General features: G+C 38.8%; 1 protein-coding gene across 8 annotated transcripts in view; it reads right to left on the bottom strand.

The window, feature by feature from the left end:
* The window catches only part of LOC150090447 (cyclic AMP-responsive element-binding protein 1-like), a 313,271-nt gene that overhangs the window by 97,158 nt on the left and 190,887 nt on the right, over positions 1-25,226 (bottom strand). For all 8 annotated transcript variants that reach the window (XM_090389890.1, XM_090389889.1, XM_090389896.1 and 5 more), the window contains one exon: positions 5,801-5,977. In XM_090389890.1, the coding sequence (XP_090246016.1) occupies positions 5,801-5,977 (177 nt within the window). The remainder of the gene's footprint in view (positions 1-5,800; positions 5,978-25,226) is intronic.

The following is a 25,226-nucleotide window of genomic DNA, read 5'->3' as shown; positions in this document are numbered from 1 at the left end:
TAATTATGGGAGCATCACTGGACAGGAAAGATTCCATTGGATTGGAAAAATGCCAACATATCTCCAATACATAACAGCAGTTCTAAAAGTGTAGTAGGAAATTACCAACTGCCCAGTCTAACTTCAGTAGCAGGGAAAATCATGAAGGCAATGATCAAAGGAGGAATTCAGAATCATTTAGATACAAATGGAATTCTGAAGGCTACACAGCATGGTTTTGTAAAGGGAAAATCATGCTTAACAAATCTGGTTAGCTATTTTGACAGAGTCACTCATGAGCTGGATTTAAGGAATAAATTTGACATTGTTTATTTAAATTTCAGCAAAGCATTTGACTCAGTCCCACACGAGTAGTTACTTTGTAAGCTGGAATAGGTTGGAATCACAGGGAAAATCCTTGGATAGCATCAGGGCAAAGGTTTTGATAAATGGTTATTCCTCAGATTGGGTTAATGTAAGGGATCCATTAACCCAATCTGAGGAATAACCTCCCCAGGGATCAGTATTGGGACCACTGTCATTTTTGATTTTCTTAAATGACATTGATGAAGGGATAGATGTCAAAATTTGCAGGTGATGTAAAGATTGGTAGAGTAGTTAATGATCACCACCAAACAGAGCTTCTTCAGAGTGATCCAGATAGACTTCAAGGATGGTCAAAAAAGTGGCAGCTTTGCTTTAATCTGGCAGAGTGCAAGGTCTTACACCTGGGGAACAATAACCCCAAAATAACTTATACATGTGATGGAGTTGAACTAAAGTCAGTAGTGGAAGAAAGGGACTTGGGAGTTATGATATGATCAGACATGAAGTTCTCCAAGCATTGCAGACAAGCCGCAAGGAAGGCCCATAGTGTCCTATCGATGATTTATCAAACATTTGCTAGTAGAGATAAGGATGTCATAATCCCATTACATAAGGCTACTGTTAGACCAAACTTGGAATACTGTGTTCAAGTATTCCAAAACCGCACCTAAAATAAGACATCGAGCTTCTTGAAAGGATTCAAAGACAGGTAACTCACCTGATGAGATCGGCAAAAGGATGTCCATGTAGGAAAGAAAGACTTCAAATATGTGGGTTGCACAGCTTGGAAACTATACACTTTAGAGAAGACCTGACTGAGGTGTTTAAGGCTCTGAGAGACAAAAGTAAAATGAACGAGGATGAAATTTTCAAGGTTATAAGTGATTCTAGAACTAGGGACCATAAATTCAAGTTACGGGGGGGGGGGGGATGTTTAGACTGGATTGAACTTTTTTTTTTATTTTAGTCAATAAGTTATAAATTACTGGAATAAGTTACCTGGTGGTAGAGGCTGACAGTTTGGGGAAATTCAAAGGTAACCTGGATATTTACCTACAGAAGGAGGGAAACACATAGGTTGTCTATTGTCTTTTCCTTTATTATTTATTTATTTTACTCTCCCCCCTTTGGCTTGTGCAGCATTAAGCATTAGGCTTCCTTGCACCATATAGCCATTACTAATAGTAATACTATTACACACCTGAGGGAACGTAAAATAAAATTGATGAAAGGCAGGTGTAGAATAGATGTGTGAAAATATGCCATTAGCTAGAGGGTGGCTGATTGCTGGAAAAAACGTCCATCTGTTGCTATGGAAGTATAAGCTTGCTTTCTTGCATCATATGCCTCTACTAATGCTAATGCTAATTTGCCAGTCATGTGCTAAATACAGAAAACAACTCTGGGCCCAGCACGGAATCCTGGGGAATCCCTCTAATAACAATAGTCCAAGAAGAGCAGTGATCATTATAACCACTCTTTGTCTTTTCTCACTCAACCACAGGAGTAACTTTCTCCTAATGCTACACTGCTCCAATTTGTACAGCAGTCTTTTATGAGGAATAATATCTAAAGCCTTTCTGAAATCTAAGTATATGATGTCAAAACTATTTTTTTCATCCAAGTTCCATTATAATATCCAATAAGATTGGTCAGACAAGATTACCTCTCAATAAATCCATGCTGCGATTGCAGTATAACTGTATTCCTGTGTAGTTGGTCTTGCATTACTTCTTTAACCAGTGATTCCATTATTTTCCTTGTAACAGAAGTCAAGTAACAAGTCTGTAATTACTCATGTCTCCCTTTAACCACCTCCCACATTTGTGGACTGGGGGGGGATACATTTACATATCTGCAGTCCATAGCAATCCCCCCAATCCAAGGATGATCTCATAATTATGGCTAAAGGTTTGCTTACCTCTTTTGCTGCCTGTCTTAATATAATTGGATAGCTCCCATCTACTCCAGATACCTTTTTTGCTGACGTTTAGCTTCAACGATTTCTCTTCCACTTTCCTCTCAGTTATCACAAAATCATTTAACTCCCTGTTAGAATTTGATAACTTTACACCTTCCTCAGTATTTAACAAAATTATTATAACTATGTAATAAGAATGTGATTATCATGCAATAATTGGAATTTTGTATTTGATTATTAAATGTAAAAAATTAACCCATAAATATGACAGCTGATAATAAATTAAATTCCATTTTGAAAAATCTGTGCAGCATAAGCCTGTGACTTCCTTGCACTATATGGTTATTACTATTACTGAATGATAAGGAACTGTTTCTGCCTAACCTACATTGCGAACAATCATCTAAGAGGGCTGTTCAATAAAGAATGATCAAAAATTTTTTTCACAACATACCTTTATCAATCATCCATATTCTGATTGTCCTTTTCAAAGTAGTCCCCATCTGACAAAATGCACTTAATCCAACATTTCTGCCATCCTTCAAGAATATGGTGGAAGCCATTTTTTTGATATGCATTTCAGAATTGCCTCCAATGTCTTTACCATTTATTCTGATGATTGCAAACGTTTTCCTTGCAACCCCTTCTTTAACTTTGGAAATAAAAACAAATCACAGGGTACAAGGTCAGGGTAGGATGGACGAGGATCACATTTTACTTTGATGCTGGTTAAACTCAATGACAGTGTAGGTCTCACATTGTCGTGATGCAGCATCTGCCCACCTGCATGCAATTGTGGTTGTTTACAATAGATGTAATCCCGTAGTGTGCAGTACAGTTCTATAGTAAGGTCCTGTAACAGTTGTATGACATGCCACAACATTCTGGTAAACCATTCCTTGTATATCAAAAAAAAAAAAAAAAAAAAAGAGATGACCATAACTTTTCCTGCAGCTTTTGCTTTTTTTGGTGTTGGCAAAGACAGACTTTCAAACAGAGCTTTGTTGCTTACTCTCTGGGTCAAAATAATGAAGCTATGCCTCATCCACCATTATCACCTTGTGCAGAATCTCACCATCTGTTGTACATCAGTAACATCTGTTGAACCCAGCATGCACAAATATGTGTCATATGCAAATGGTCATGGAGAATACTGTGCATGCTTCCTACTCAAATTGCTGTCAGGTGCCTTACTGTTATACAATGATCTTCTCTCACGATTACAGAAGCAGTGTTTATGGTTTCTGTGGTGACAGCAGTGGTTGAAGCACCAGGACTGCCAATTTTTGTGATCGAATCATGTCCATCTTTAAAAATTCTAAACCACCTGTAAGCTGCACTATATGGAAGCACAGATTCACCATAAGCCTCTTTTAACATTCCATATGCTTCAGCTGATGTTTTTTTGAAACAGAAACAAACTTTGAGAGCAGCATACTGTTTGTCACACATCTTATCCATTGTTACGTAGGTGAAACTGAACAGGCATAAACTGCCAAAAACATGCATGTGAATGAGTCAACTGCACAGTTGCTATGTGATGCAGCTTGGTTTGGTCTTAAATTCCACAACTCAGCTAAAAATAGCAAGCAGTATGGTTGTTTATGAAAAATTATGATCATCCTTCATTGAACAGCCCTTGTATTTTGACCCCTAGTCAAAAAAGGTAGGATGCCCCTGCCACAGATTATATCTAGTGTTGGAGGTGAGGAGGTTATATTTTCTGAAAGAAGACCTTCTGCCCAGCCTCAATAACTTCTAGTCTAGGCAACAGTGCAGGGTGATGCCAAGTGGTAATGATGGTGTTGGTGGTAGTGGTGGAGCGAGAGTATTTTGTTCCTCCTGATAGAATGGGCCAGATAAGCAACAAGAGGAGTGTAGAACCCTCAGCATTATGCCATTGGCAATATCTACTTTGATGCTGTCAGAGTGACTGAAGTGGAAGTTTATGGTTGTTGCTGTTTGTTATTTGATTTTTAGGAGCATTAGCAACTAAGGCCATATTGCTCCGGGATATGCGGTGGTCATTCCCCGACCTTTCCGCATCCTCCGTATTTGGTGGTGACGGGCTCGAACCCCGGTCTAATCAAGAAGCGTGTGCTACGCACTGCTGCTCCTTCCCACCTGGCTACGGAGGCGCCTGGAAGTTTATGGCACTCAGTGTTAATGAGGTTTCTATTTACCATGGAATAGAAGGAATTATTTATATTACTGATATGAATATCCAAGGAAGGAAACTTATTCCCTTCCCCTTCCTGATATGAAAATAATATTTTAAAAATGCATTCATATTTACTAAAATAAAAATTACTGTCAGAAAACAATCTGTTGATAACTGTCTTGTGACTATTAGCATGTTCTCAAAAACTTGATGCATCCACTTCTTCCTCTGTTCTCCCACCTCCACCACTTTTCAGATTTTGAGTAATTTTTGAGCAAGAACTGTCAGTAACTATACTGAATTTAGAACCAATACCAAAGCTATGCAGCACCAAAGCAAGTCCATTCAAACTTAATATAAAATAAAATATTTTTAATTTACATTTAGCTTTTACATTCAATTTTATTATAGATGTAAAGCGTAAATAGTTTGTTTGATGGATGCAGCACTATTTTTATGTTAGCATTGCAACAGAAGAGCAGAAATTCAAACTATTCCAAAGTAGGCCATGTGCTGTTTCTCATAAACTGGAGATGCCTTCATCTGCAGTACAAAAGACTTCGTAAAACATCTAGCACATTACCTTATAAGATCTGCCAGGTTCAAGCTTATCAAACAGATGACTAATCTATTTAGCTCTTTTAGTCACTTATGAGTAAAATATAGGAAATAATTTTGACAATGTTTGTTTCAATTTTAGCAATACATTTAAACTCAGTCCTGCATGAAAGTTACTGTAAAAGCTGTAACATGTTGGTACTACTGGTAAGACCTACTTAGAAACTAAAGTAAAATTTTCTTTTTGAAATTCAGTAAGAAAGGCTGGCTGTGGTCCTGAGATAATATATGTAGGCACATGATAATGTATTGGACACTGGCTGTAAACTAGAGATAATGTACTGGATGCTGGCTGTAAAGCAGAGATAATGTAGATGCTGGCTGTGAACCTGAGATAGATAATGTAAATGTTAGCTGCAAACCTGAAAATGTAAATGTTTTAAATACTGATAAGTATATTTAAAGCTTATTTAATGCACACTGTAATATCAAGACCAGCACAGCATATTGTAAACTGTTGTGCTAGAAAATCAGCAGTAATAAAGCAGCAGTTATAATAAAGTTGGGAACTCCTCTGGTCCTGTGGGGTTTGTAGTGGAGTATAAATAATTTTTTAATGAGACATGAAAGGCAATATGCAGAAAGGTATGAGAATCAAATATGCAAATTTTAAAAAATAACTTAAGTACAAGAAATTTTATTATCAGTATCAACCATCACCTAATTATTTCCACAGGAACATTATCAATCTTTCAGTAAAGCTAAACCTATTGTGGTAATGTAGAATCTTGCATTCTGCTCTGGAGTCTTATAAAAACAATGTTAATTATTTCAAGAGTTAAGTACAAACTTACAGAATGTAATGTTGTTCCTCCAGGTGCCTGAATAACAGACTGTTGGTTTGGTCCAGGCTGTATTACTGACTGAACATGTACTGGTTGGTTAGGAATGGACAAATGCACAATGGAAACAGTACCACCAGGCTGAGGAACAGCTATAGCTTGTGTTGTAGAAGAAGCGGAAGTCACAACCTGAAGAGTAAATCCACAATATAAGTTTCAAATAATTTTAGTATTATTTATTAACATATTTTAGAATTTTCAATTTTACTTAAATTTTAAATATCAATATAAAAATCATTTAGATACAAATGATTAATAGGATACAAGATTTAAGTTTAATAAAAACCAAACATTCCTACTCAACTTTGTAAGACCACAGTGGTTGGTTTGATGTTTACTGGTGCACTGACAACAGAGATCACAGTGTACCAGTTCATTTGATATATTACATTCTCTATAGGTATATTATATTCTTTATATCTTGATCAAATGCATGAGGATTAAATATTTTCTGTTATATGTATATTATCTTTATTTACAGTAGGTGGTAGACGTTGATTATCTGCATGAATCTGAAAATGTCTGATACATGTTCCTTGTCGCCTAGGATATCTTTGTGGATGATGTTTTGATTTCTTTCATATAACGATGAGAAATGTCAATCATTTTCAGAGGTTGGGCATTCTATCAGTATATGTTTGATTGTTTCAATAGTATTGCATGTTTGGCATCTTGGAGGTTCTTCAGCAAGCTGTAGATAACCATGTGTGATGTGATGTGTATGTGTGTCTGATTCATAATCTGGTCAGAACAACTTCCTCTCTCCTTGATTTCCTTGTGCTCGTTTTCCAATTCAAGTTTTGGTTTTATTTCATACAATTTATTTGATATTTGTTTTTTCCAGAGTTATTGCTATTGTGTTAGACAGTGGTTTTGAATAATTAGTTTGTAGTCTTTATATGGAACTTGGAAAGATTGTTTCTGGAGGTTAGTTGTTGATTTTGCAATTCTGTCGGCTTCTTCATTTCTTTTTATTCCTTTGTGTCCTGGTATCCAGCAAAAACGTATTTCCTGTTTTTCTTTTGTTAAGTCTGATAGTATCTGTTTAATTTGCCAGAGAACTGGATGGGATATATTGTTTATGGTTTGTATAGCTTGTATTACACTTAATGAATCATAGTATATTATTGTTCTCAAAGGATATGTGGTTTTGAAGTGCTCCAGGGCTATCTGAACTGCTACTAATTCTGCAGTGTAGACATTGCATTCTTTTGGAAGTTGGCATGACAGTGTAATGTCTGGGAAAACTGCTTATGCTCCTAAAGGGTTCTCTGATTTTGATCCGTCTGTATATATTGGTACATGGTTGGAATATTGAGTTCTATGTACTGCACGTAGTTGTTGAAGGTTGATGTCTGACAAAGTATTTTTATTCCAGATTTGTGTGGAGAGTTCACAAGCTGTGGAGTGGTTTATCCATGGTGGTATTATGTGCTCTTCTATAGTTGCAACATTATCTATATTGAGATCATATATTATCAGTAGCTCTTGTAGTCTGATGCCTAGAGGCTGGTTTGCACTTTTGTGGTACCTATATATGTTTTCCCATTTTGGTGAGAATAGGAATGTCCAAGTCGGATGGTCTCTTATGGATCTTATCTTGTATACATACAGTAGTGCCAACTGTTGTCTCCTAGGGAACAATGGCAATTTATTAGCTTCTGTATAGAGACTGTATGTAGGGCATGTGCGGAAGGCTCCTGTTGCTATTCATAAAGCACTATGGTGAATCAGATCTAGCCATTTGAGGGCGATCTTTTTCACAGATGCCTAAATGGGTGCTCCGTAATCTATTTTTTACCTTATTAGTGCTTTGTAAAGTTTGAGCAAGGTATAACAATCTGCTCCCCAAGATACCGATGTTAAGACTTAGGATATTGAGTCACCTCATGCATTTTATTCGTAATTGCTTTATATATTCTAGGAAATCAACTTGTTGTCTAAGGTGAGTCAAAGAAATTTTACACTTTGCATAACTGGTATTCTGTAACCCTGTATTGTTAGTTCTGGGTCGGGATGTGCATTTCTTTTTCTACAGAAATGTATGCAGACTGTTTTTTGTTGTAAAATTATAAATCCATTTTCCTGGGCCCAATTACTGATTTTGTTAATTGCACATTGTAGTTGCCTTTCTATTGTTACCATATTTTGTGCTTGATACAAAATACTGAAGTCTGCTGGGAGTCATTGCGGTACAAGTAAACACATGGGTTGTGTTAAGGTAGCTAAGAATAGAAACAGGTGCATGTACACTTGCGTGTACACCAATGCTAGGAGTTTGGTAAATAAATTTGATGAATTTGAGGTATTGCTCAAAGCATCAAAGGTGGATATTGTTGGGATATCAGAGACGTGGTGTCACACAGATATAAGGAATGCAGAACTGGAATTTGGGGAGTACAACGTCTACAGAAAGGACAGACAGGATAGGAAGGGAGGAGGGGTTATGCTATTAGTTAAGAAACACATAAAATCCAAGGAAGTGAAGCCAGTCGACATCGCTGGACAGTGCAGTGTCGAGTCAGTTTGGTGCGACATAAGCAATGTAAGATCGAATATGAGAGTAGGAGTGTGCTATAGGCCTAATGACTCTGATGGGCATAATAAGAAACTGTACAGGGAAATAGAGTGGGCCAGTACATGAGAGAGTCTTATAATGGGGAATTTTAATTTCCCAGATATTGACTGGAATTTGTGGGTTGGTCACTCACACACTAGCAAGGCTTTTGTGGATTTATTGGATGATTGTTTTCTACATCAGCATGTTCGGAAGGCAACTAGAGGGAGTAATATACTTGATTTGATTATCAGTAGTGATTCTTCATGCATTAAGAATCTGCAGATAAAGGAACCACTAGGTGGCAGTGATCACAGTGTGCTGAAGTGAGATTTACTCAAAGAGGTAACTATCATCAGGAGTAAAGGGAAGGGTTATTGCATTCGTAAAGGCGACTACGATGGTCTGAGACAGTATTTAAATTCTATACAGTGGGAACAACTGAAGATGTTACCAACAACAAATTCAAAATGGGAAGCATTCAAAGAATTTATCTTGGAAGCTACTGGGCTTTACATACCAACTAAGAAATATTGTTCAAGGTTTAGGCCTAAATGGATGTCAGATGAACTAATGAGACATATGACAGAGAAGAAAAATGCATGGGATACATATAAATTAACACGTGACACAGAAGCCTATGATACATACAAGTTGATCTATAATCAAGTTACAAAGCAGGATAGGCAGGCAAAGGCAGATTACGAGAAATCTTTGGAAAGGGATGCAAAGAGAAAAACAGCAAAGAGTTCTTTACTTATGTAAACTCTAGAAGAGGATGAATCAGATTGGTCGACTTGATATTGGTGGGTCAACTGTTCATGATCCTGCTCAGGTAGCTAACAAACTAAATGAATATTTTGCATCGACATTCACACATGAGGAGTTATTCAGCGAGGGGAATGCCAGTGGTGTATTCAACTCTGGCAGTAAGCTAAAGAATTTTGTAATAACTGAGAGTAAAGTGGAGGAGAAATTGTTGAAGATAAACACAAGAAAGGCATCTGGGGTGGATGGGATCTATCCAGTTATATTAAAGGAGGCAACAAAGGAAGTAAGAAAACCCTTAGCCATAATTATGAGAGCTTCCTTGGATTCAGGGGAGGTACCCACAGACTGGAGATGTGCAAATGTGATCCCAATTCACAAAGGAGGATCAAAGGGCAACACAAGTAATTATAGACCTGTTAGTTTAACTTCTGTTCCCGGAAAATTAATGGAGGCACTGGTTAAAGAAGCACTGCAGGATCATCTAGACAAGACTTCAGTTATAGCTCGGACACAGAATGCTTTTGTTAAGGGGAAGTCTTGCCTGACCAATCTGATTGGATACTATGATGCAGTCACAAAAGAACTGGATGCAGGGAATAACTTTGATATTATATATTTGGATCTTAGAAAGGCTTTTGATACTGTTGCACATGGAAGACTGCTGCACAAATTGGAGCACTGTGGCATTGGGGGCAAATTGCTGCTATGGATAAAGTTGTGGTTGAGGGGGAGAAGACAGAGAGTGGTAATCAATGGACACTGCTCATCGTGGACTAATGTTATTAGTGGAGTCCCTCGGGGTTCACTGTTGGGTCCATTATTGTTTTCTGTATTTATAAATTGTATTGATGATGGTATATCAAGCTTAATGTCCAAGTTTGCAGGCGATACAAAGGTTGGCAGGGTTGTCAAGGACACTACTGACACTATGCTGCTGCAACAGGATCTGGAAAAAGTTGAGCAGATGGGCTGAGGGGTGGCAAATGAAGTTTAACATTGACAAATGTAAAGTACTACCTATGGGAAACAGCAACCCCAGAGCAACGTTTCAACTCTGTGGTACTACACTGACAGTGGTAGAAAATGAAAAGGACCTGGAGGTAATTGTGCAGGAAGATATGAAGTTTTCTGAGCAGTGCAGATGGGCTGCAAGAGTAGCTCATGGGGTCTTGTCAATGATATACAGGAATTTTTCTAGCAGGGATAAGGAGGTGATTATTCCCTTGTATAAGGCAATGGTCAGGCCACACCTTGAGTACTGTATACAGGTCTGGAGGCCTTATTTCAAGAAGGATGTAGAGCTGCTGGAACGAGTACAGAGAAGGGCAAAAAGATTAGTGAATGGAACAAAGGGTTGCTCTTATGAAGAAAGGCTTAAGTTTTGCAAATTACAGTGTCTGGAGACTAGGCACTGGCGAGGTGATCTGATAGAGGTGTATAAAAAGCCTTGAATGGTTTGAGCATGCTCAATCCTGATGGAATTCTTCCTCTTGCTCAGAATAAACACCTGAGAGGGTATAAATTAAAATTGAGGAAAGACAGATGTAGGATAGATTAGCATTAGCATTAGTAGAGGCATATGATGCAAGAAAGCAAGCTTATTCAGCATCAGCCAAAAAAAAAAAAAAAAACCCCTCTCCCATTATACCCCTCCGTTCGTTCGAAATACCTGTCCAGTTGAGCTTTAAATTTGTTTAAGCTATCAACTTCAACAACAAGTGATGGAAGTCGGTTCCACCAACCAACCACCCGCTGGCCAAAGGCAAATTTCCGCACATCTATCCGACATCCGTCCTTCCTCAATTTGAATTTATGCCCTCTGAGGTGATTATTCTGAGAAAGATGAAGAATCCCATTGGCATTGAGCATGCTCAAACCATTCAAAGCCTTATACACCTCTATCAGATCACCTCGCCGGTGCCTAGTCTCCAGACTCTGTAATTTGCAAAATTTAAGCCTTTCTTCGTAAGAGCAACCCTTTGTTCCATTTACTAATCTTGTTGCCCTTCTCTGTACCCGTTCCAGCAGCTCTACATCCTTCTTGAAATGAGGCCTCCAGACCTGTATACAGTACTCAAGATGTGGCCTAACCATTGCCTTATACAAGGGAATAATCACCTCCTTATCCCTGCTAGAAAAATTCCTGTATATCATTGACAAGACACCATGAGCTACTCTTGCAGCTCGTCTGCACTGCTCAGAGAACTTCATATCTGCCTGCACAATTACCCCCAGGTCCTTTTCATTCTCCACCACTGTCAGTGTAGTACCGCAGAGTTGATACATTGCTCTGGGGTTACTGTTTCCCATATGTAGTACTTTACATTTGTCAATGTTAAACTTCATTTGCCACCTCTCAGCCCATCTGTTCAACCTTTCCAGATCCTGTTGCAGCAGCATAGCGTCAGTAGTGTCCTTAACGACCCTGCCAACCTTTGTATCATCTGCAAACTTAGACATTAAACTTGATATCCCATCATCAATATCATTCATAAACACCGAAAACAACAATGGACCCAACACTGAACCTTGAGGAACTCCACTAATAACATTAGTCCACGTTGAGCAGTGTCCATTGATTACCACTCTCTGTCTTCTGCCACTCAACCATCCCCTTATCCATAGCAGCAATTTGCCTCCAATGCCACACTGCTCCAATTTGTGCAGCAGTCTTCCATGTGCAACAGTATCAAAAGCCTTTCTAAGATCCAAATATATAATATCAAAGTTATTCCCTGCATCCAGTTCTTTTGTGACTACATCATAGTATCCAATCAAATTGGTCAGGCAAGACCTGCCCTTAACAAAACCATGCTGCGTCTGAGCTATAACTGAATTCTTGTCTAGATGATCCTGCAGTGCTTCTTTAACCAGTGCCTCCATTAATTTACCTGGAACAGAAGTTAAACTAACAGGTCTATAATTACTTGTGTCAGCCTTTGATCCTCCTTTGTGAATTGGGGTTACATTTGCACATCTCCAGTCTATGGGTACCTCCCCTGAGTCCAAAGAAGCTCTCATAATTATGGCTAGGGGTTTGCATACTTCCTTTGCTGCCTCCTTTAATATAACTGGATAGATCCCATCCACCCCAGGTGCCTTTTTTATGTTTATCCTCAACAATCTCTCCTCCACTTTCCTCTCAGTTATTACAAAATCATCCAGCTCACTGCCAATGTTTACTTTACCTACATCATTCTCCTTCCTGAATAACTCCTCATGCGTGAATGTAGATGCAAAATACTCGTTTATATTGTTAGCCACCTGAGCAGGATCCTCAACTGTTGAACCATCAATATCCAGTGGACCAATCTGATTCATCCCTTTCCTTCTCGAGTTCAAGTATGTAAAGAACTCTTTTCTGTTTTTCTTTGCATCCTTTGCCAAGGATTTTTCGTAGTCTGCCTTTGCCTGCCTAATCTCCTTTGTGACTTGGTTACAGACCAACTTATATCTATCATAGGCTTCCATGTCACCCATTAATTTGTATGTATCCCATGCATTTTTCTTCTCTGCCACATGTCTCATTAGTTCATCTGACAACCATTTAGGCCTAAACCTTGAACAATATTTCTTAGTTGGTATGTAAAGCCTGGTAGCCTCCAAGATTAGTTCCTTGAATGCTTCCCATTTTGAGTTTGCTGTTGGTAACATCATCAGTTGGTCCCACTGTATAGAATTTAAATACTGTCTCAGACCATCGTAGTCGCCTTTACGAAAACAAAAACCCTTCCCTTTACCTCTGATGGTAGTTACCTCCTTGAGTAAATCCCACTTCAACACACTGTGATCACTGCCACCTAGTGGTTCATTTATCTGCAGGTTCTTAATGCATGAAGAATCACTACTGATAATCAGATCAAGAGTATTGCTCCCTCTTGTTGCCTCACGAACATGCTGATATAGAAAACAATCATCCAATAAATCCACAAAAGCCTTGCTAGTGTGCGAGTGACCAACCCACAAATTCCAGTCAATATCTGGGAAATTAAAATCCCCCATTATAAGACTCTCTGATTTACTCTGGCCCACTCTATATGTGCGGAAATTTGCCTTTATCCAGCGGGTAGTTTGTTGGTGGAACAAACTTCCATCCCTTGTTGTGGAAGTTGATAGCCTAAATAAATTTAAGGCTCTGCTGGACAGGTATTTTGAATGAATGGAGGGGTGAATTGGAAGTTTTTTTTTTTTTTTTTTGGCTGATGCTGCATAAGCTTGCTTTCTTGCATCATATGCCTCTACTAATGCTAATGCTAGTGCATGTGATACCGTGGATGGCAGTTGTTTCATGATGCCATTTATTTTTATGACGAATAGTATGGCACTCAGGACAGACCCCTGGGGAATGCCTTCTTCTTGTTTATATGTTTTTGACATCGTGTTCTGTACACTAACCTGAAATGTTCTATTTCTCATAGAGGTTTCGATGAATAGGGGTAAATGTCCTCTGAGACCTGTATCGCGGACGTCTTGCAGTATATCATATCTCCATGCTGTGTCATAGGCCTTTTCTATATCGAAAAATACGGCAACCATATGTTTTGAGGTTATAAATGAATTCCTTATGTATGTTTCTATTCTTATGAGGTGATCTAATGTGGATCTATTATGTCTAAACCTACAGTGTATACTTTTGAACAAGTTGGATGTCTCTAAATACCAGACTAATCTTTTGTTAATTATCTCTTCTAGAATTTTGCTTTAAGCAGCTAGTGAGGGCTATCAGTCGATAGTTGATTGGGTTGCTCTGATCTTTATTGGGTTTTTGGAAAGCTAATACTACTGCATGATGCCACGCTTCAGGATATTGGTTTTCTAAGAAAATGTGATTGTACAGTTTAAGGTTTTCTACTTCTTTTTGCTTTAGGTGTTTAAACATATCATAGTATATATTGTCTGGTCCAACTGCATTTGGTTTTGTTTGTGATAATGCTTCACGTAATTCAGGTAACACAATTGGTTGATTATAGGGTTCAATCCTTTTGGTATAAAAATTAATTCTGTTATTTATTTTTTTTTTTTTTTCACTTTTCTCCTTGTAGGTCAAAAATTCTGTAGTGTAAGAATGTTTTGACGATACTTTGGCAAAATTTTCTCCTAATATATTAACTATCTCTGATGGTTCAGTAATGCTTTCTCCATTCCAGTGTAATGCCAGGGATGGTTGGTTTTTATATTTCCCATTTATTTTTCCTATTTTATTCCATATTATCTGTGTGTTTGTCATTCTATTTATTGAGGAAGTAAACTAGATCCAGGAAGTTTTTCTGGCTTGTTGTCTTCTTGTTTTCATGGAGTCTTCGTTCCACCAGGATTTTGGGTGCAATGGAAACCGAGTTGAAGCTGTAGGTATTGTTTGTTTGGATGCTTGTATTAAGGTTCTGTGACATGCTTCAGAGTTTCATCGACATTAAATATTGCCAGTTTTCTAAATTTTTCCCAGTTGCCTTTTTTATATTTTCCTGCGGGGTGGTCTGCTGGCATCGCAGGGAGGGTTTCTGGTCAGTGTGGTGATTACTGGGTAGTAGTAGTCACTGCTGTATGGATTTTCTATTACTTGCCACTTTAATTCTGGTAGAAGGGAACATGTGCATATAGTTAGATCTACTGATGAGGTTGTACGACTAGGAGAGTAAAAGTACGTACGTTTACCATTACTGAATAGAGAAAGGTTATGATGGTCTATTATTCTTTCTATTTGTATTTGTCCTCGTCTGTTGATGTCAGTGTTTCCCCACAGATGACTATGCCCATTCAGGTATCCCATTATACAGAAAGGTGATGGGAGTTGGGAGATTAATTGATATACTTCTTCAAATGCTATATCTGGTCCTGGTGGAATGTACAATGAACAGATGGTTACCCTAAATCTTAGTGTTATTCTTACAGCTATTGCTTCTATATTGCTGTTTAAAGGAATGTGTTTGGTTGGGATGTGGTTATGGACCAAGATAGCTACTCCTCCATGTGTTGATCCTTCTCTTATTCTGTCTTTCCTATACATTGTATATTTTTTTACTGAAAGAGCATCTTGTTGTCTAAGGTAGACCTCGCAGACAAAAGCATATTGGCGCATAGTGTGTTATTAGATACTGGACATCGTTGTAGTTGGCTCATAGTCCTCTACAGTTCCACTGGATGAACTGATCCATTATTTGGTTTTCCTGGGGCTTTTGGGTTGTTTCCGAAATGAAGCATTCATATACTGTGTCTTATCTCTTTTAGGGTAGTCCAGTCCATGTCCATACCTTCTTCTGTGAAAATTTCTAGTATTGGTTCTTCAGATGTGCTTATTTTTTCTATGTTCATCTGTTTGGTTGCTTTGGTGTTTGTAGGTATAGGACAGTCTTTGTTGTGGTTCTGCTTTGTGGATATCTGTTCTGTGTGAATATAAATTGTAGTATTCACTGTTTTCTCCTGTTTTTGTGCCTTCAATCCAGTAAGTGATTCTTTTGGTAGCATGGAAATTTCGGTTTGAACTTCTACTGATTTATATTGGATATATTTCTATTGGGCATATTTCTGGGTTGTTTGTAGGCCATGGCTGTATTATTCTCCTTGTTCTTGGTATGTCATTTTGTGTTACGTTCTGTTTTTATTTCTGAATTAGTTTCTCTTGTTTCCATTTTTCGCATGTTTTTGAGTAGGCTGGGTATTCTCCTTTATAGTTTGTATGTTTCAAGATGTTGGCAGAGCAAACTGTAGTCTCGTGTTCTTTAGAACCACATTTTGCACAGGTTGCCGAATTTGTGAATATCCAAATTTCTGACATATGTAACATCACAATGGATTGGGTATGTACTGTCTTAATTGGTGGTTCAGATATCCTGTTTTGGCTGTTGTTGAAGGTTTCGGAGTATTAAAGGTTATGATAAGAGTTCTTGTTGGAATTCTATTTCCATCCCTTCAGATATTAATTCTTTTCACTCCTGTTACTCCTTGGCTTCTCAGTTCTTCTGTGAGCTCTTCCTCTGACACATTTAAGAGGTCCCACTCGAAAATCATTCCTCTGGAAGAATTCAGCGTGTTGTGCGGTGTTACAACTACTGGTATTCCTCCAAAAATTGCTGTTGCTAGCAACTTCTGGGAGTGTCTGGGACTTTCTTTTTCCACTAGTATGTCCCCAGGTCTCAGGCGTCGAACTGACTTTGAAGATCCTACTAGACCCTCTAATGTTTTCTGAATTACAAATGGAGACATATGTCTTAATGTCTGATCTCCTGTCGCATGTATGACAATGTATGTTGGTATTTTTGGTGGGTCTATATCTGTCTTCTGTTTCTTTGTCTTTGTTTTCGGTATAATTATTTGGTTGGGCTTTCTCTTGAAGCCCTGTAGTATTAGTAATTATTTTACTACTCATATTTGCTCTTTTGGCCCTGGGAGTGTTACTTTCCTCTCCCAGGTTTCCAGCCCCGCCACGTGGAGGCAAGAGCAGTGCCACTTAGTGACCAAGCGGCTACTGTGTTGGTTAGATTAGTAAAAGTGAGAATAAGTGAAAAAATAAGAAAGGAGAGTTTCCTTTCTGTGTTTTCACTTACTAATTGTAAAATAAAGAGATGTTTCACAAAAATAAAAGGAAGTTAACAAAAAAAATTAAAATAACTAGTATATTTTTCAGAACACTATAAATCGCTGGAATCGCTTAGTCACTAATAAATTGCATGGCACCTGGGGCCGACCACAGTGGTATGATTACTATTAGGTAAAACTTGAAGATTAATTTACAAAAATGTCATCTAAACAGCATACTAATAATCTCTAATAAAATTAGACATTGTTAGTATGATATTTATTACACATCAATAATCCATTTAGTATCCAACAAAGGAATATTTTTTAATCCTTGCACCGAAGTAGTTTAAGAGATTTAATTAGCATCATAAATGAATGCTAATTAAATTATAATTAGCATTAGTAGAGGCATATGATGCAAGAAAGCAAGCTTATTCAGCATCAGCCAAAAAAAAAAGAAAAAAAAAGAAAAAAAAAAAAAAACAACCACTACTCCCATTTCACCCCTCAATTCGTTCGAAATACCTGTCCAGCTGAGCCTTAAATTTGTTTAGGCTATCAACTTCAACAACAAGCGATGGAAGTCTATTCCACAAACCAACTGCCCGCTGGCTAAAGGCGAATTTCCGCACATCTATCCGACATCCGTCCTTCCTCAATTTGAATTTATGCCCTCTCAGGTGATTATTCTGAGCAAGAGGAAGAATTCCATCGGCATTGAGCATGCTCAAGCCATTCAAAGCCTTGTACACCTCTATCAGATCACCTTGGCGATGCCTAGTCTCCAGGCTCTGTAATTTGCAAAACTTAAGCCTTTCTTCGTAAGAGCAACCCTTTGTTCCATTCACTAATCTTGTTGCCCTTCTCTGTACTCGTTCCAGCAGCTCTACATCCTTCTTGAAATGAGGCCTCCAGACCTGTATACAGTACTCAAGGTGTGGCCTGACCAATGCCTTATACAAGGGAATAATCACGTCCCTGTCCCTGCTAGAAAAATTCCTGTATATCATTGACAAGACACCATGAGCTACTCTTGCAGCTCGTCTGCACTGCTCAGAGAACTTCATATCTGCCTGCACAATTACCCCCAGGTCCTTTTCATTCTCTACCACTGTCAGCGTAGTACCACAGAGTTGATACGTTGATCTGGGGTTACTGTTTCCCATATGTAGTACTTTACATTTGTCAATGTTAAACTTCATTTGCCACCTCTCAGCCCATTTGCTCAACCTTTCCAGATCCTGTTGCAGCAGCATAGTATCAGTAGTGTCCTTAACAACCCTGCCAACCTTTGTATCATCTGCAAACTTGGACATTAAGCCTGATACACCATCATCAATATCATTTATAAATACAGAAAACAACAATGGACCCAACACTGAACCCTGAGGAACTCCACTAATAACATTAGTCCACGTTGAGCAGTGTCCATTGATTACCACTCTCTGTCTTCTGCCACTCAACCATCCCTTTATCCATAGCAGCAATTTGCCTCGAATGCCACACTTCTCCAATTTGTGCAGCAGTCTTCCATGCGCAACAGTATCAAAAGCCTTTCTAAGATCCAAATATATAATATCAAAGTTATTCCCTGCATCCAGTTCTTTTGTGACTACATCATAGTATCCAATCAAATTGGTCAGACAAGACCTGCCCTTAACAAACCCATGCTGTGTCTGAGCTATAACTGAATTCTTGTCCAGATGATCCTGCAGTGCTTCTTTAACCAGTGCCTCCATTAATTTTCCTGGAACCGAAGTTAAACTAACAGGTCTATAATTACTTGTGTCAGCCTTTGATCCTCCTTTGTGAATTGGGGTTACATTTGCACATCTCCAGTCCATGGGTACCTCCCCTGAGTCCAAAGAAGCTCTCATAATTATGGCTAGGGGTTTGCTTACTTCCTTTGCTGCCTCCTTTAATATAACTGGATAGATCCCATCCACCCCGGGTGCCTTTTTTATGTTTATCCTCAACAATTTTTCCTCCACTTTCCTCTCAGTTATTAGAAAATCATCTAGCTCACTGCCAATGTTTACTTCACCTACGACATTCCCCTTCCTGAATAACTCCTCATGTGTGAATGTAGATGCAAAATACTCGTTTAGATTGTTAGCCACCTGAGCTGGATCCTCAACTGTTGAACCATCAACATCCAGTGGACCAATCTGATTCATCCCTTTCCTTCTTGAGTTTAAATAGGTAAAGAACTCGTTTCTGTTTTTCTTTGCATCCTTTGCCAAGGATTTCTCATAATCTGCCTTTGCCTGCCTAATCTCCTTTGTGACTTGGTTACAGACCAACTTATATCTATCATAGGCTTCCACGTCACCCATTAATTTGTATGTATCCCATGCATTTTTCTTCTCTGCCATATGTCTCATTAGTTCATCTGACAACCATTTAGGCCTGAACCTTGAACAATATTTCTTGGTTGGTATGTAAAGCCTGGTAGCTTCCAAGATTAGTTCCTTGAATGCTTCCCATTTTGAATTTGCTGTTGGTAACATCATCAGTTGGTCCCACTGTATAGAATTTAAATACTGTCTCAGACCAGCATAGTCTCCTTTACGAAAGCAAAAACCCTTCCCTTTACCTCTGATGGTAGTTACCTCCTTGAGTAAATCCCACTTCAGCACACTGTGATCACTGCCACCCAGTGGTTCATTTATCTGCAGATTCCTAATGCATGAAGAATCACTACTGATAATCAGATCAAGAGTATTACTCCCTCTAGTTGCCTCCCGAACATGCTGGTGTAGAAAACAATCATCCAATAAATCCACAAAAGCCTTGCTAGTGTGTGAGTGACCAACCCACAAATTCCAGTCAATATCTGGGAAATTAAAATCCCCCATTATAAGACTCTCTGATTTACTGGCCCACTCTATTTCCCTGTACAGTATCTTATTATACTCATCAGAGTCATTAGGCCTATAGCACACTCCTACTCTCAATTTTGATTTACCTATGCTTATGTCACACCAAACTGACTCAACACTGCACTGTCCAGCGATGTCAACTGGCTTCACTTCCTTGGATTTTATGTGTTTTTTAACTAATAGCATAACCCCTCCTCCCTTCCTATCCTGTCTATCCTTTCTGTAGACGTTGTACTCCCCAAATTCCAGTTCTGCATTCCTTATATCTGTGTGACACCACGTCTCTGATATCCCAACAATATCTGCCTTTGATGTTTTGAGTAATACCTCAAATTCATCAAATTTATTTACTAAACTCCTAGCATTAGTGTACACGCAAGTATACATGCAACTGTTTCTATTCTTAGCTACCCTAACACAACCCATGTGTTTTCTTGTACCGCAATGACTTCCAGCAGTCTCTGAAATATCCTGCATCTTGTTTTTCAGGCTTCTGCTCATTCCAATAGAAGCAGTGCAAGAATCTCTTTCACCTCTGCCCGTGGCTACTGTTAATCCATTAGTCTTTGTCTCCCCCCAAGCTAGCAGTTTTCCGACCCACCTAACACTGCCTCGATAGCATCAGCAAATATTCTTGCACCCTTTCTATTTAAGTGTATCCCATCCCTGTAGAAGCAATCTCTCCTGTTAACAAGTACAGTCCAGGCTGAAAAAAATTCTACCCCTTCAGCCTTGCACAATCTTTCCAGGGCCGAATTGATCGACAAGGCTCTCATCATATACTCCCTCCTATCGTGTCTGGGCAGAATTGCAGACACTTTCAAATTCAACCCTACTTCACGGCTTTTTTTCAACAGTGACCTGTACTTGTTAAGTAATTCCGCTGGTCTCCTACTCTTAATAAACAATAAACAATAAAATAATAAACAATAAACAATAAACAATATAATAAACAATAAACAATAAACAATAACCAATATAATAAACAATAAAATAACAAATAAGCTTAGAAAAGTAAATGAAATATAATCGGGTTAGAAAAGTGAATGATAAATAATAAGCTTCAAAAAGCGCATAATAAATAAATCATATTTGTTTGTCTTACATTTGAGTAAAGGAGAATTTGCTCAAAATAAAGTTGAAGCATGTATTTACACTGAAGTTACACTTTCATTCCCGTGTTCATTTTGATAAATATATATTTAAATGGTGACTTAGTGTCAGCTCCATTTCACATTTACTATCAATATCAAGAAAGAAAGAGACAAACTATTTCAGGGAATGTTGAAATTGCATTTTTTTTTTCTTTTTTTTTTTTTTTTGGCTGATGCTGTATAAGTTTCCTTTCTTGCATTATCTCCCAATACTAAATTTATTCAATCTACCTATCGAATTATCAGTTATTTATCCAGTTATATTAAAGGAGGCAACAAAGGAAGTAAGCACACCTTTAGCCATAATTATGAGAGCATCCTTGGACACAGGGGAGATCCGCATAGACTAGAGATATGCAAATACATCCCCAATTCACAAAGAGGGATCAAAGATTGACACGAAAAATTACAGACCTCTTACTTTAGCTTCTGTTCCGGGGAAAATAATGGAGTCACTGGTTAAAGAAGCATTTCAGGATCATCCTGACAAGACTGCAGCTATAATTCAGAAACAGCATGGTTTTATTAAGGAGAAGTGTTGTCTGACCAATTTGATTGGATACTATTATGTGGTCACAAAGGAAATGGATGCAAAACATAATTTTGTTATCATATAATTGGATTTCAGGAAAGCTTTTGATACTGTTGCAGATTAGCATTAGCATTAGCATTAGTAGAGGAATATGATGCAAAAAAGCAAGCTTGTGCAGGATTAGCCAAAAAAAAAAAAAAAAAAAACCCGCTCCCATTTCACCTCTCCGTCATTCCAAATACCTGTCTAGCTCAGCCTTAAATTTATTTAGGCTATCAACTTCCACAACAAAAGATGGAAGTCTGTTCCACCAACCAACTACCAGCTGGCTAAAGGCAAATTCCACACATCTATCATACAACTGTCTTCCCTCAATTTGAATTTATGCCCTCTCACGTGATTACTCTGAGCAAGAGGAAGAATCCCATCAGCACTGAGCATGCTCAAACCATTCAAGGCTTTACAGACCTCAATCAGATCACCTCACAGGTGCCTAGTCTCCAGACACTGTAATCTGCAAAACTTAAGCCTTTTTTCGTAAGAGCAACCCTTTGTTCCATTCACTAACCTTGTTGCCCTTCTCTTTACTCGTTCCAACAGCTCTACATCCTTCTTAAAATGAGGGGAGAAGACAGAGTCTTCTCCCCTCATTTTAAGAAGGATGTAGAGCTGTTGGAATGAGTACAGAGAAGGCCTTATCCAAGGGGATAATCACCTTATCCCTGGTATAAAAATTCCTGTATATCATTGACAAGACACCATGGGCTACTCTTTCAGACAGTCTGCACTGCACAGTAAACTTCATATCTGCCTGCACAATTACCCCCAGGTCCTTTTCATTCTCTACCACTGTCAGTGTAGTACCACAGAGTTGATATGCTACTCTGGGATTACTGCTTCTCACATGTAGTACTTTACATTTGTCAATGTTAAACTTCATTTGCCACCTCTCAGCCCATCTGCTCAACTTTTCTAGATCCTGTTGCAGCAGCGTACTGTCATTAGTATCCTTATCAATCCTGCCAACCTTCATGTGGTCTGCAAACTTGGACATTAAGCTTGATATATAATCATCAATATCATTTATAAATACAGAAAACAACAATGGACCCAAGACTGAACACTAAGGGACTCCACTAATAACATTAGTCTACGATGAGCAGTGTTCATTGATTACCATTCTTTGTCTTCTCCCACTCAACCATCCCTTTGTCCATAGCAGCAATTTGCCTCCAATGCCACACTGCTCCAATTTGTGCAGCAGTCTTCCATGTGCAACAGTATCAAAAGCCTTTCTAAGATCCAAATATATGATATCAGATGGAAGACTACTGTACAAATTTCAGCAGTGTAGCATTAAGGGTAAGTTGCCTCCATGGATAATGGGATGGTTGAGTGGGAGAAGACAGAGTGGTAATCACTGCTCTTCACGGAATAATGTTATTAGTGGATTTCTCCCAGGGTTTGATATTGGGCCCATTGCTGTTTTCTATATTTATCAATGACATTGATGAAGGTATATCATGCTTAATGTCCATTTTGCAGACAATACAAAGGTGGGCAGGGTTATTAATGATAGTATGCTACTGCAACAGGATCTAGAAAAGTTGGACAGATGGGATGAGAGGTGGCAACTGAAGTTTTAACATTAGCAAATACAAAGTACTGCATATGTAAAGCAGTAACCCCAGATTGATATACCAACTGTACAGTACAATACTCGGGAGTAGAGGAGAACAAAAAATGACCCGGGGGTAACTGTGCAGTCAGATATGAAGTTTTCTGAGCAGTGCAGACAGGTGCCAGAGCAGCTAATGGGGTCTTTTCAATGATATACAGGAATTTTTCCAGCAAGGAAGAGAGGAGGTGATTATTCCTTTGCATAAGGCAATGGTCAGCAAAGTACTGCATGCAGGTCTGGAGGCCTCATTTTAGGAAGGATGTAGAGCTGCTGGAATGAGTACAGAGAAGGGCAATGAGATTGGTGTGGTGAACAAAGGGTTTCTCTTAACAAGAAAGGTTAAAATTCTGCAAATTGCAGCATCTGGAGACTAGGCACCTGCGAGGTAATCTGAATGAGGTGAATAAGGTCTAGAATGGTTTGAGCAAGCTCAATGCTGATGGGATTCTTCCTCTTGCTCAGACTACTCAAGAGGGGTAGTCTGAGCAAGACGAAGTATAAATTCAAAGGGGGTATAAATTCAAAGGTATAAATTGTGGGGGGTATAAATTCAAAGTAAGGAAAGATAGTTGTAGAACAGATGTGCGAAAATTTACCTTCAGCTAACAGGTGGTTAATTGCTGGAGCAAACTTCCATCTGTCATAGTGGAAGTTGATATAGCTTAAAAGCTTGCACCTTCATGATGGTGGGACTGTTAGTAATCCTGGGTATAACCTCCATGCGCAAGTACATGGTGGGTGACCACCCGGGTGTGAACCAACGTAAGCAGGGGTCGAGGTGTGGCGCCCACACCACATGAAGGAACGCCGCCCCTCTATGTTACCAGGCAGTACTAGGTGGTAGATGACTCTTATCAACCGGTGAAATACCACCACTTTGCTTATTGGAGGCTTGAAATGGTGGAACCCATGTTTAGTCTCTAAAGCTAAGTTCCGGTCAACCTTTCCCTATCTCTTCCATCATGCAGTATGATTGATGACTTTTGAGGTTATGATGAACGTCGTGGCGAGATCCAATATTCCTTACATTTCGAGGGTACAGCTCTAAAACGGTGTTCGCAGGCCGGCCGCTAGTTAGTACACCGGACTGAACTTATTGGTAACTCTCTAGGAAGCTTCCGGATCAGCTAGTGTATAATCTTGCTGCCTCTACTCTGCCAGATAGTGACTGGAGGGAGTCCGAGTAGTGTGTATGCGGGGAGCATTGTCGAGGCCACGTTATGTCAAGGATCTGGGTATATTCTTACGACATGTACGCCATATCCAAAAATTTCATTACTTCATACAGCATGTCCCACCTATTTTTCTTACCATTCAATACACCATGAATTGTCAAACTAATAGAGCAAGCTTATCTGCGAAAAGATCTAAACCTCCCAAGGACTTCCTAATTCATTTCACAAATATACGTGGTCTCAATTCTAATCTCAACGATGTCCATTTCCACTTGCAGTCTGCCAAACCCCATAACCCCATGTACTTTTTCTGACAGAATCTCAGATATCGGTTGATTCATCTACTGCTCATCTCAGATGCCCAAATTATTCGCTGTATGATTCCTTTCGCCTCAAAGGTGGTACTTGTGCATATGTCCATTCTGATATTCCCTGTCAGAGACTTGACAATTTGGAATCTCCTCTCTTTGATCTTCTCTGGCTTAAAATCTCTCTACCTCATTGTGTCAAATTCATCTGTTGTCTCTACCGTTCTCCCAACTCCACTAATCACTTGGAGCTCTTTGACTTCCTCTCTTTGCAACTTGACTTTCTCCAGTCCAACTTTCCAAACAGTGAAGTAATTTTCCTTGGTGATTTTAATGTTCACAACTCCAGCTGGCTTCCGTTTTCTAGTCACACCGACCCAGCAGGTCGAGATGCTGAGGCTTTTGCAATTACTAATGACCTAGCACAGATTGTTCATTTACCTACAAGAATACCGGACAATCCTAATTATACAGCCAATACGCTTGATCTTTTTCTCACAAACAACCCTTCTAAGTACACGGTCGAAGTGAGAGGTCCTTTAGGCACTTCAGATCACAACTTGGTGATTGTCTCTTCTCCAATGGAACCTTTATCTCATGGCTATTCCCAACCACGTGTTGTTTGGCATTACAAGAATGCAAAATGGGATGACCTGCGAGACTTCTTTTCTTCTTTTCCTTGGTCGGATTACTGTTTCAAAACTTCTGATGTCAACAACTGCTCAGATCGTGTCAGTGAAATTATTCTTGCAGGAATGGAATCCTTTATCCCACACTCCACTTTAAAATCTCGTCCTTTATCT

Source organism: Mastigoproctus giganteus, chromosome 2 (genome assembly GCF_048544385.1).
Source record: "Mastigoproctus giganteus isolate SK-2022 chromosome 2, ASM4854438v1, whole genome shotgun sequence".
Taxonomy (NCBI): Eukaryota; Metazoa; Arthropoda; class Arachnida; order Uropygi; family Thelyphonidae; genus Mastigoproctus; species Mastigoproctus giganteus.
The sequence above is the reverse complement of the archived record's forward strand: the minus strand, read 5'-3'. Positions and strand labels throughout refer to the sequence as shown.